The sequence below is a fragment of the Ovis canadensis genome, chromosome 1 (assembly GCF_042477335.2).
Source record: "Ovis canadensis isolate MfBH-ARS-UI-01 breed Bighorn chromosome 1, ARS-UI_OviCan_v2, whole genome shotgun sequence".
Classification (NCBI taxonomy): Eukaryota; Metazoa; Chordata; class Mammalia; order Artiodactyla; family Bovidae; genus Ovis; species Ovis canadensis.
Genome location: NC_091245.1, coordinates 125,671,883 through 125,685,414, shown reverse-complemented (window position 1 = coordinate 125,685,414; position 13,532 = coordinate 125,671,883). Strand labels below are relative to the sequence as shown.

The window sequence follows — 13,532 nt, the reverse complement described above, 5'->3', positions numbered from 1 at the left end:
TAACCGAATTGACTATATTTATTAATAAAAAGTATATCAGGCCTTAAGTAATTCAACTCTGTTTATCTGGGAAATAGAAGGTCTTGTTAATTCTAATAATATTCACTAATAAAATCAAGCTCTAATCTTTTATCAGAAATATAATGAAAGTTTGGAGTTATTTTTAAGTTGGCATATAAATGTCATTCATTTTGGCTTTCATCAGAGCAACCTAAAGTGTCATTGAGTTACAGGGCTCAAACTCCAAAACAATTAATGAACCAAGATCCATACATTATAACAAATATAAATGGTTACCTCCAAACTCTTTTCTAGCAGGTGCAGGACTCCTAGCTCCTTATAGTTCATAAGAGAATATGCAGCAGAAAGGAAATGACATTAAATAAAGAACTGAAATGTCAAAGATTTACTATAGTTTCCAAGATGTCAAATATCATGTAGAGTACATATTCATATCTTGGTGCTATAAAAAAGCTATTATGTAATGCAAATATTTCTAATAGAAACAACACTATACTTATTTTAAAAGAACATTTAAACAAATATATAAAACTGTAAACATAAAGATGTATGTTCTTCAGTTCTAATCATGCATTAAAAAATTTTTTTCATTTTTAAATAATCATGCATTTTACAGAAATCAGTACAACCACATCAAATTAGCAAAAACAAAACAAATGTTTCCTGCATGCTTGTAAGAGGCCAGCTCTGAAAACATGTTACAGGAATCTAGCTGTTCTGTCACGCCTATGCCGTTTTTTTAGAGAAAAGCCAACTAAGGAAGCAGCACCAGTGACAGAAAACTGATAAAATCTAAAAGCGAGCGTTTCAAAAACATGCAAAACATTTTTCAGCAGAGAGGTGAAATCCAGCAGAGATGGAAATACAAGGATTTGTCACCTGAAGGCGGAGGCGGTCGTTGTGGGGGAGCTGGACGTGCAGGAGGAGCAACCGGGCGGGGAGGGGGAGGCCGCTTGGGTTCCAGGGTCTGGGAAGAATCTTTCTGCTGCAGCTGTGTTGCTGGCAGAGTGTCAACAGGAGAACCTACCAGAAAAAAGTACCTTAGGTAAAAGGATCAGGTTCCAAGGGATGAGCACACAGGTACTTTTGATAGGTGTATGATAAATTATTTAGCAAAATAATTTGTACTATAGAGGAATGACACACATTTTTAGTATCAATAACACAAGCAGCTGTGCTATTACCTTACACTATTACCTTACCCTGTGGTACTATGGGAGCAATCAGGTTACTCTCTGGACTTCTTATCCAGGCCCCGGGTACTGAAAGGGGATTTACTGAGTGGCCCTAACAAGATGGCATGAAGTATCGTGTGAGTTAGGTCATTTGCAATCCAATCTGCTGGCCAGGAGAAGAAAAAGCAAAGGGAGCCTCTTCTTTCTATGTCTTGACTTATCCTGAATTTACTGAAGGAAGCCCATCCTCAGAGGGCTTCCCTCGTGGCTCAGTGGTAAAGAATCCACCCGCCAATGCAGGAGATGCAAGTTTGATCCCTGAATCAGGAAGATTTCCTGGAGAAGGAAATGGCAACCCACTCCCATATTCTTGCCTGGGAAATCCCATGGACAGAGGAGCTTGGCAGGCTACAATCCATGGGGTCGCAAAATAGTCAGATATGACTCAGTGACTATTTAACAATGGTCCCCTAAGAGTAGCATGGGGGAGCTCAAGAAACTGCTGAAATAAAAGGTATTTTTCAAGGATACTGGTTAGTGTGGAACAGTGACTGAACTGTGTGGTGTAACAACTTACAGAGAAAAATCTTCTGACTTTGGAGGAGTCATGACTATCAAGTTGAATTCAAAATACTTGTTTTGTCTCTTTCTGCTTCCTATTATAAAGCAGGTAATGTACAGATAGTTAAGCCCAAAGAGTTATGGGTTCTGACCATAATGCTTAAAAATCATCAGTGATAAGCCATGGACAAAGCTGCCACATAGAAAAAGGATGAAGTGAAGTTCTCATCTAGTGATAGCAACAAGCTTCCTCTTCACTTAGGGCGGAACCATCTACAAAGTTTCTTCTTTTGCAGGCACAGAAAACATGCTAAATTTTAGCCTATGGATGTGAAAGTTAAGCAAAAATAGCTCTCCAAAGGAGATCTGAAGGCATCAGAGGTTTAACCATCTAAAATCAAACATATCAGCCTGGGAAGTCATACAAAACTTGAAATAAAACACATACTTTGTGAAGCGGGGGGCCCGGGTGTTCTGGACGGAGCTCGACTTGGTCTCACTGGGAGGGAAGGCACAGGCCCCTCCGATATGGTAGGTGACTGGCAGGGACTGGTCCGGGGTGAAGAACCGGGGGACGTGCCAAGGCCAGAACTGGAAGATGGCTGGAGATGCTGAGGAAGGATCTCCTCTACCTCAGCACTATAGTCATCCACATCACCTGAGAAAACGCAAGGTTGGCCACCTTACCAGCACGTTAACTTTCTCAGAGATTTCTCCCCGCCTGCCCCCCGCCCCAGTCTAGGCTTAAGGGGTTAAATATATAAAATAAACACCTTAACATGATGATACTGCAAACATGTATAAGTTAAGCATGTGGGTATATATAAAGAGGTTATATGTATACAACTAGAATTAGTGCAAATGCTCTCGTACAGTAGAAAAAGTAATTAAAGATAGCCCCCTGGGCTTCCCGGGTGGTCCCGTGGTGAAGAATCTGTCTGCCAATGCAGATGGACATGGGTTCAATCCCTGGTCTGGGAAGATTGCCCATGCCACAAATACTGAAGCCTGTGAACCACAGAGAGAGTAGCCCCTGCTCACCACAGCTAGAGAAAGCCTGTCCGTAGCAACCAAGACCCAGCACAGCCACTAACTAATTAGATTACTTAAAAAAAGACAGTCACAGGGGACACAGTAATACCTATGGCTACTTAATGCCGATACTGGCAGAAACCAGCACAATACTATCAAGCAATTATCTTTCCATTAAAAATAAACACATTTAATAATAATAATTTTTTTTAAAGTCTCATCTCAGAGCAACAGGAGGCCCAGTGGCGGCTAACATCTGGGGCTGGGTTGACTCCACAGCTGTCAAGGCGCTCTGAGCAGCACTCTCAGTGCTGGCTGAGTCGGACGCTCACTGCCCTCCCTTCAAACCTGCCTGCTAGTCTATGGAACCGCCCCTCACGGCAGACACAGTCATACACTACACCCTTCCCCTGGAAGACTCCTCACTACTTGGTGCCCTGGGCGTGTAACCCTCTGCTTTAATTTAACAGGCGGGAGTTGGTTCTCCCCGAGGTCTCCTCACCTCCGTTTTCCACAGGGTCGGGAAGTGGCGTCAGGGAGCCCCATGCCACCTGACTCCAATTCCAAAACTTTAATCTTCCAACCCTGAAAAGGCCTCTTTATTTCTGGAGGCTGTGCCTTCCAGAATTTGTGTAACACCCTCAACCCGTTTGCCGCCATAATCTCCCACCTCCACCCTTTTGGTCACTAGAACCCATTCACTGAGGACCAAGGAGAGAGCGAGACGGTAAGCTGGGCCCTGCCATCTTTCTGGGTGACACCGAAGCCTCTGTGGATAACCCACCAACCTGACGCTTCACCCTGCTGGCGTGCTCCTCTACTCCACACTCATGCCCCTTGGAACCGCAGTGCCTCTGAAGCAATAAACTCAAACACTTCCATCTGACCGCCTTCCAGCCTCTCAGTCTTTCCCTTGGCTACTCTTTCCCCACTTCTGACTTCACCAGGACCCAGGCCTTCGATCCCTCTTCTTTGAGCCCCTACTGGATTTTGCAGGTCTCCTTGCAGCTGTCTTCACATCCTCTGGTTCCTTGCTGCGGCCAGTCCCCTCCTGCACTATTCTTCCATCGCCCCTGCGTCAATTCTGCAGTCTAATCTCTCCATGACTGCAGACAGGCTGCTGGGTGCTGCAGACAGACAACCGTGTGGTCCTGAGGACTGCAGCTGTGTTAACTCTGTGGTTTCAGCCTCATCTGGGCTCCCATGGCCTCCTGGCCAACCCACAGTTTCCTGGCTGGCTCCCCATCTGACTGCTTCCCAGGAGCTTTGTCTTGAACCTTCTCAACCCTCCTAAAGCCGTGTGCTGCCCGCCTCCTTAAACTTCACAGAGAAAAGGGAAGTCCTAAGGTGGGAACCCCTCTCTTCAACAACCTGTCCCCCAGCTGTAGCCTAACCATATCTACGGGTGGAAAGGGTGGGGTTCTGCCCACCACTGGTTGCCCTGCCCCTCCCCAGCAGCATCAGCCCTTTCCATCAGGATTAAGCTCCTCAAGTGTCTCCACTTCAAAACAACACTTCAGGGAGCAACTGCCTTCATCTCTCTTTCTCCCGCCTCAGGCACATTTCTGTCGAGAGTTGTCCACAGGCACTTTCTGCACTTCCTCGTCTTCCATCCACACCCCGATTTACCACCATCTGGCTTCTTCACTCCACTGAAATCACTCTCCTGAATGTCACCAACAGCTTCCTCCCCTGGTTCCAAGCCCAAAGGGCAAGATGTGGCGCTCACTCCTCACCCTGCGACAGAGGATGCTATAGATCACTTCTCCTTATCATCTTTTCTTCATTTGGTCTTTAAGCGCTATATTCTCCTGGCTCTCTGACATTTCTAGTCGTTTCTTCTGCTTTTTCTTTTATGGGCCGCCTTCTTCTGCCTGTCCTTCAAAGTCTGCGTTTCGGTTCCATCCCAGGAGGTCCTCTCCCATCTCTGTATCAGGTTTCTGGCCAAGCAAATCCAAATGCAGGGCCTTACCTATCATCAAAGCTCCAGGCTCTCTGCTGAGTGCCAGGCCCACATGCCCACAGCCTACTTCTGGAGCCGATGCACCCAACAGATGCCTCAACTTCAACACATTCAAAACCAAACTCAGGATTTCCTGCTGGTCCAGTGGCTAAGATTCCGTGCTCCCAACGCAGGGGGCCCAGATTCGATCCCTGGTCAGGGAACCAGATCCCACATGTCACGACCAAGAGTCTGCATGCTACAGATCCTGCATGCTCCAACTAAGACCCAGTGCAGCCAAATAAATAAATACTTCAAACCAAACAGAAAAGAAATTCACCTTCCATCCACACCCAGTCCTCTTCCTGCTCTTTCTTCCCTTCCTCTTGCACAAGCATATCTGCATCGTCTACTTAGATCCTTTTGTCCCCTTAGGTCTCTGCACGTTCCTTCTTCCTGGTTCATGTCTGTCTATCCTCTTTAATCTGAATCTCAGTCTTCAGATTTTCAATTTCAACTTCTCTGGGTATATTCTCCTAACTGTCCAACTCTAAGTTAGGCGACTGCCCCAAGAACTACAGCAGCACCTTTCACGAGTGTGTTGATGGCGCTGTCCGCTTACTTGTATGTAACACCCACTGAGCTGTGACTTTAGGGACGGCAAGGATGCCACCTGTTGAATTTCCAGCACTTAGCATGTAACTGGCATATAAAAGGTGCTGCATAAACGTGCGGACTAAGCAAACAAATGAATAGAGAAACGTGAAAACAAGCTGATCTTCTAAGGTGTTCAACTCTTAAATGTGTTACCTAGAGGTACAGGACATCACAATATGATATATTGCCCTTTTATAAACTAAGGTATGCATTTTAGTGGAAAATACGTTAAAATAATACAGCAGATACAGCATTAAAAAGCAAACACATTTCTTAATCACATTTAAGGAAATTATTATATTAAGATAACCTGGCCCAACTCTTAAACTTGAGATGATTACATCTACATGAGTGGGTTCAGTTTCAAATGTGTTCCCAGCCACTTTAAGAATTTTTTTAAAATGACTTTGAAATATATCCTCTTTGGTTGTAAATATTTTGAGCTCATTTCTGCACAGAGCTCCTACTCTTCTCTTTCAACTACAATCAGTGGGACCAAACCACACACCAAAAACATCACTTTGTGCTTTTATCACACAAGGACGTAAACCAACTATTGTAAAGGTCTTGACCTTTGTATGGTAGAAGGGCACACACATCTGAAGTCTGAGTAACAAGCAAAAAACACACAATACGATATAAACCAAATCTGATTACTACTTCTCTGGGTGTTACAAGAAGAAAGAGAAGGATAAATTTGGAGACTGAGACTTTGCTGATGGGAAGGAAATCTGTCTAGAAGGATAGAAGTCAATGTGTTCCATGAGCAGACCTTCCATATCGAAGTCGGCCGTGACCTCCGCGTCTTCACCTAGGAGGGTGGAGCTGGTTGATGATGGCAAGGGGATGTTGATTTTCTCTAAGCTCATTTCTTCTTCCAAAGTTTTGATCCAATCTGGACTTTTTAAAGTAATTGTTATAGTCCTACCCAGTAACTGGTTGAGTAAAAGAGATACAAAATTAAAAATTCATTGGCATGAAAATTAAATATCTTGGAATAAAGTGTCCGTTTAAATTATAACAACAGTATAGGCTTAACTCAGCTAGATTCATTCAACACAATCATTTCACAGATACTGTATTGTCACCTAGTTTCAAATGTCCCCAATCCTCCCTTTAAAAACCTGTTAGGGAGTTTCCTGGTGGCCTAGTGGTTAGGACTCCAGGCTTTCTGTCATTGCTGTTGTTCAGTTGCTAAGTCATGTGCATCTCTTTGCGACCATATGGACTGCAGCATGCCAGGCTTCTCTGTCCTTCACTATCTCTTGGAGTTTGCTCAAACTCATGACCCTTGAGTTGGTGATGCCAGCACTGCCATGGTCCAGGTTGAATCCTCGACCTCAGAACTGAGATTTGGCCACACAGTGTGGCCAAAACAAAACAGCCTACTGCTGCTAATCTCAGGTCTTCTTTTCTAGGATGCACACAAATTTAAGTTTTCTTTGCTGCAGTAAATATCTTTCCCGGCTGCCGCCGCTGCTGAGTCACTTCAGTCGTGTCCGACTCTGTGTGACCCCATAGACGACAGCCCACCAGGCTCCTCCGTCCATGGGATTCTCCAGGCAAGAGTACTGGAGTGGGCTGCCATTACCTTCTCCGATGCCAGATCTAAATTCACTGACAACTCTGCTACATAAATTTATACTTCTTTTGATTTTGATCCACAGATTGTTTCCACATGAGACAATCAAAGAAATGACAGAAATTCTTAAAATACTTTCTTGTTCATTTAGACTTTTCAGCATTTCAAATGTCACAAGCATACTTAAGAGAATCTAAGATCATTTTAAATCTTCAACAAAAATTAACCATTCTGAAAACACCAAGCCTGGTATCTGTGAAACTGGCACACTGCTATTCCTAAAAAGTTGAGAAGCTTTTAGACAAAAGTATAGTCTAAAACAATCAATGTATTATAATCAAGTTACACTGTTCTGTCACATTAAAAATACTTTACTTAAATGCTACTGACATCAGAATTCTTTCATGGCACAGTCTGGAAAGGCTGACAGCTGCTGGCCTGAACCGCACAGTTGTGTTTAATAGGAATTTAGCATCCATGCTGAGGTTTGAAGTCAGAACTAGGCAATAGGCTTCATGGACCATTTATTTTTTTAAGTCAACAACCTTTGTTATGCATTCACCAAAGAATACTAACAAGTCTTCTTAAGCCTCAGTCACTATCATGGCCACTTAAGATGTACTTCATCAAGAATATTCTCTTGGCAGAAATCAGAACCAAATGAAAAGGAAGAAATTAGATGCTGGAAAAAAATACTCAAGAAGGTTATCCTTTAGGTTTGCTCTGCTTACACTGTACTTTTCCCAGATTCTCCCCTGAAATGGAAGAGTTCCTATCGATCTACTTGCATCTAGAAGATATGGGCTGAAACAACTGTAATAACAAAGACAGAGGAGAGGTTTGGAAATGTCTGACTTTCAAAGTGTTCTCTAGAAACATTATTTTTTCAGAATTTTGAAAATCTTTTAAGGGAGCTAAGGGTGGGTACTTTCTAAAAGTGTAACACAGACTTGAGGGTGAGAGACAGAGCTGAAAAAGAAGGGAGGAAAAAAACTAAACAAGGAAAATTACCAGGGGAAAGACAAAAGAAAGATTCTAAAAAGGAGTACGAGCTGACAAGGAATGGCAAATTGAGAGCTGCTCTTAAATATTAATGACACCATGGGAGAAGGAAAAGCTTAAGATATTAAAGGCAGAATTATATTAAAAAATCAGTAATTTCTACATGGTGAAACAACAAAGTCACAAGATGAACTGGGAAGAACAAGTACAGCACATAATGAAAAGGAATTAACATCAAGGGAGCTTCAGAAGATGAATACCCCAGGGGAACACAGGCTAAGGTCATAAACAGCTTGCCAGAGAAGTATGAAACGACCAGTTAATTGAAAAACTCTCCATTGAAATCTTAACACAGAAGTGACATACTACTTCTAGTTTTTCAGACTGTCAAAGTTAAAAAATAATTAGGATGTTGGATGTTAGGTAATCCGAGGCATCATGCAACTAAATATTTGAAACATGTTTATATAATTTACTGCATGTATCTTAAAAATACCTCAGACACTAAATCACTGAATGGTTTAGATTCAACAAATGCTACTTTACCTCTTTCCCATTCAGGTTCAGAACACTCAAGGCAGAGCTTCCCTCTAAAAACGTAACCCACATTTTATCTTCCACAAATCTTTAAGGAAGAGAAAAACAAACAATAAAAAGACGTAATGAATACCTCAGATATAACCAGCCCAACAACTCGTCCAATGATTACTGATCAGCAAGGACTTACAGAGGCCAGGAAGCAAAAATACAAGCCTGGGAGCGGTAGGGCCAGCGGTGACCTGGAGGGGGCACTCTTTCCCTAAAAGCATTCAAATTCCTTTAGATACTGGGTTGGCCAAAAAGTTCATTTGGGTTCCCCCCCTCAGAAGGTATGGAGAAATCCAAATGACATTCTTCGTCAACCCAATACAGTGTTACCATCTGTCAGAAGGAATGGATCTGTGGAACTCCAAATGTGTGTTGTACTTTTTTCCTATTTTTACTCAATAGGACAGAAGCATTCTAGACTTTCCCCCCAATTAATATAAGTAGCCTGCCCCATCTACATTTCCAGGAAATCTTATTTATATATAATTTGCATATGTGACTTCAGTCATTCCCTAACAGTTGGCTTATTCTAGAGCTGAAGGTGATGATCAGTCTAGCCTACAGATGACAGGGGACAGGATTCCTGTCCTCAACTTTCAGTGTCTCCCCTGTCTGTTCTACCTTGGTGGTCTTAGGGTGGAACAATCAGAATATTCTAGGTGAGGAGGTACCACATGGTTTTTCTTTATGTCAGGATAACATTACCCTTATTTTGTTACCAGTACTTGTTCTGTTACCAATACTTTTTCCAATGATAACAAGCATTTTGGGGAAAGCTTTTGGTTGCAGTTTAATACTGTCAGGGGAGTGGGTAATTTTCCTTGGTTCTGTCTGGACACAACAAAAATTTGAGGTGATGGACGTTAAAGCCCTTGGTGCATCACAGCTCTCACACAGTGTTACAGCTCCCACAGTTTTATTTAGAAAATAAAGGAGGATGCACCCTCGAGGCATGAAGGCATGCCGACCCAAAAGACAGGACGAGAAAAGAGCGAGCGAGTGAGCGAGAGACGAGCGTGCACACGCGGGAGACTCCCGGCCCTTTGGCTCTTTTCATGTCTTTCTTTCTCCCCCTGGGCCTGCCCTACGTAAACGGGGCTAGCCAGGAGCGCTATTTGTTCTACCTGAGGTCCTCACTCCAGTCCTCGGACCTTCTTTTGTCCTATTTTCGAGGGCTTTTCCCTTTTTAGTCACCACCATTCTGGACTCCTTTTTCCTATTCTTAACTACCTAATAACACCATGTGCTCTTTAGAGACTAGAAAAAAGGCAGGAAGGTCCTACCCCTGCGTCAGTCGTTCATCCCTTACGTACACTCTGGGTTCTCTCTTACCCAGAGAGCGCGCTCGCTCTCTCTTTTCTTGTCCCTTCTTTTGGGTCGGCATGCCCTCATGCCTCGAGGATGTATCTTCCTTTATTTTCTAAATAAAACCGAGGGAGCTGTAACACTATCCGAGAGCTGTGATGTGCCAAGGGCTTTAATGTCCATCACCTCAAATTTTTGTTGTGACGACATAAAACCAAGGAAAATTACCCACTCTCCTGACAGTGTTAAATTGCAACCAAAAGCTTTCCTCAAAATGCTTGTTATTATTGGAAAAAGTATTGTAAACTCTCAGCAAGAGTTTACACTTGCTCCCAGGAACACTTATCTGCTTCTGTGCTGCCCACTCACACAGTCCATGTGATGTTCCCAGTGGTTTGGGATTTCTGTACTTGGTAATGCTTACTGTCATTGGGAAACTTCACCATGTACTTGCTGGAGTCTTAAGATCTCTAGAGATTTTTTGTTTCATTTTAAACCTGTGGGGTAGATCTTTGTCAAACAATTTTAGGTAAGTCTAAATATAATTTCTTCTCTATTTGCCCATTTACTCTCAGAAAGGAGAGGAGGCTTCTCAGGCAAGCTTCTCACCCTGCAAGAAACCAAGCCATTTTCATTCTGTGGGCTGTTCTGGTAAACACCTAAGGAAGCCATTATACACACGCTTATCTTTCTTAGATTTCAAATAGGAATTGAATCTTCAATTTCTCCTCTGTCTGCCAGAGCACCCAGTATAGAGACTTGCCCACTCAACAGCTATAAAACATCCCTCAATAAACACAGAAAGGAATTTAATAGTACCTCTTCCCTAGGAAATTCAAACACACGTTATTCAGTTTGTCAAAACTGCTGTACACTGGGAAGAGAACATTTTTTTCAACAATGCAAGAGGCATCTAGTTCTGCAAAAGGCAGATGGTTAAGTCAATGCCGGAAACCAAGACAGGGAAGGATAACTCCTAACTGTTTGCCTGGCAGCACTGCTCCTCCACCAGATGGAAATCAAATCACTTAAAATTGCTGAGAACATCTGATGTCTTAAACGGAGGGCAGAAAAGTCATCCTGCTTTACTCCTGCTGCTGCTGCTAAGTCGCTTCAGTCGTGTCTGACTCTGTGCGACCTCAGAGACAGCAGCCCACCAGGCTTCCCTGTCCCTGGGATTCTCTACCCAAGAACACTGGAGTGGGTTGCCATTTCCTTCTCCAATGCATAAAAGTCAAAAATGAAAGTGAAGTTGCTCAGTTGTGTCCGACTCTTCGCGACCCCATGGACTGCAGCCCACCGGGCTCCTCCGTCCATGGGATTTTCCAGGCAAGAGTACTGGAGTGGGGTGCCATTGCCTTCTCCTGCTTTACTCCTATCTCTCCTCAAAAAACTAAAATACTAATATCACACATTCACTTTTCCACAGGGCTTCCATGTTATAGTGTATAGGAATCTTGAGAGAACATATGTAAATGTGCACATATTTTTGTCATCAGTTGTTCACCTAAAGTTTCACTGCTGCTGCTGCTAAGTCACTTCAGTCGTGTCCGACTCTGTGCCACCCCATAGACGGCAGCCCACCAGGCTCCCCCGTCCCTGGGATTCTCCAGGCAGGAACACTGGAGTGTGTTGCCATTTCCTTTTCCAATGCATGAAAGTGAAAAGTGAAAGTGACATCGCTCGATCGGGTCCGACTCCTAGCGACCCCATGGACTGCAGCCTACCAGGCTCCTCCATCCATGGGATTTTCCAGGCAAGAGTACTGGAGTGGGGTGCCATTGCCTTCTCTGTAACTTTAAATTTTCTAAGTAGAGAGTCCAGTTTCAAAACCCATGGGTTCTTTGAATAATATTTCTATAGCATGATTTTCTTTTAGTTAGAAGATACAAATATTCATGGTGGTTTACTTACTAAGTCGTGTGTGACAACTGCAACCCCATGGATTAGCCTGCCTGTCTCCTCTGTCCATGGGATTTTCCAGGCAAGAATACTGGAAAGGGTTGCCATTTCCTTGTCCAGGGGATCTTCCCAACCCAGGGATTGAAGCCAGGTCTCTGGGCTGCAAGCAGATTCTTTACTGACTGAGCTACCAGGGAATTTCCACAAATACTCACATTCTAGTCAAATACTAAGTAAGGTAACTTTTAATACAGAAGATATTATTTGTGAATCATGAGTTGCTTTTTTTTTACATTACTCACCTTATGAGTATAACTTCACCGAAATTTGTAAACTGCTGTAAAAGCTCATCAATCAAAGCATCGTTGAAAAAATTATTTTCTGGTAAAGAGCTTTTGATTGAGACTAACACCGTACCATCTGGTGGACCCTGAACTGCGATTACTTCTTTATAAATGTTTTGCCTCTCTTCAGCTTCAACTTCAAATATATCAATATCAATCAGGGCAACGACAGGCCTTCAGTATAAAGGAAGGGAGACATGTTAGGAACATTACAGAAATGACATATTTCAAATAAACTTCAAGCGCGATTAGAAATACGGAGATTGCTTAAACCTATGGTCAGAAGTCTTCAGCTCGGCCCTTCCGTAGTGCAGCAAAGTGCCAGGAGTCCATGTATAGAGAATTTTGCTTTCATCTTGAAAACTAGCATTTAGGAGATCCAAATCTTCAGCTGCAGTCAGAATAAAACAGAACACAGGAGAAGTCACCTGAGCATGACAGACACGGAGCTCCTTCATTTCACTAGCTTCAGTTGCCTGAGGCTGGGACACCAGACACTTGCTAATGGGCATGAAGTCTAGACTCCGTCAGGTCAGGGTTTTTTGGTGAGGTCATCATATTATGCTTTACTTAGTTAAAACTAAGATGAGCCTTTACTTCTGAGACTTCATGATCAGAGTTTTATAAATAATTGAACAGACAAGTAGCAGTTCAAAATATTTGCAAAACCACTTGAGTTATTCCAGTTAGAAATCTTACTTAGTATTCAGTTATTAATTGCATAAAATGTTTTCCCTTGCTTTTCTTTATATGACACTATTTCACTGAAAGAAAATAGACTGAAAAATCAAAGCATTTATTATAAGCAGGTCTGAGAATTTTTTTAGTTTTATATGTAAATTGCATTTACTTTATTCTAGATAACCTAGGCTGAGGAAAAAAATGTAGTCCTCTTGGCCTTATTTGGTATTTATATCATTCCCCTCTTCCTTGTAAAATTTGCATTGACTTATTTAAATGAAGATGTCCACCTGATCTATCAAAAGGCCACTTCCGTCTTCTCCAGAGGACACGGTCTGTCCATGCAGGGGTGCGGCACTTTTCACTAGTGTCGTAGTCATCAGAAAACAAGTCATATTTATACGTTGGAGCAAAGGTCACTTTTCCTTCTAAAAATCCTCTAAAAATCTAAAATAAACACACATAAAGGAAGTTATTTCAAAAAGGCAAAAACATTCTGTTTTCATTCAGGCAGTCATGCACTAAACGTCTATCATGTGCTAGAGACTCATGAAATCTACGTGCCTTTGAGGAACACTTCTAACTGAATGGAACAGAGCTTAAGGCAAAATGACCTAGGACGTGGGCTTTATCATCTCACTCACTTGCTGTCTGAGTAAACAAAGTACAAAAACTTTTGAATGATGAAATTCCACCAGACTTGCGAGCAGGATCAAACGTTTAGAACTGCATGGGATTTT

At 42.7% G+C, this 13,532-nt stretch overlaps 1 protein-coding gene across 8 annotated transcripts in view; it reads right to left on the bottom strand.

Moving 5' to 3' along the window:
• SYNJ1 (synaptojanin 1) overlaps positions 1-13,532 on the bottom strand; it is a 94,516-nt gene that overhangs the window by 17,384 nt on the left and 63,600 nt on the right. For 4 of the 8 annotated variants that reach the window (XM_069548921.1, XM_069548923.1, XM_070289307.1 and 1 more), the window contains exons 18-25: positions 13,083-13,239; positions 12,385-12,502; positions 12,070-12,285; positions 8,519-8,597; positions 6,161-6,323; positions 2,206-2,415; positions 901-1,044; positions 298-336 (exon numbers count right to left, since the gene is read on the bottom strand). In XM_069548921.1, the coding sequence (XP_069405022.1) occupies positions 298-336; positions 901-1,044; positions 2,206-2,415; positions 6,161-6,323; positions 8,519-8,597; positions 12,070-12,285; positions 12,385-12,502; positions 13,083-13,239 (1,126 nt within the window). The remainder of the gene's footprint in view (positions 1-297; positions 337-900; positions 1,045-2,205; positions 2,416-6,160; positions 6,324-8,518; positions 8,598-12,069; positions 12,286-12,384; positions 12,503-13,082; positions 13,240-13,532) is intronic. The other 4 variants (XM_069548924.1, XM_069548925.1, XM_069548927.1 and 1 more) reach the window with 1 other exon arrangement.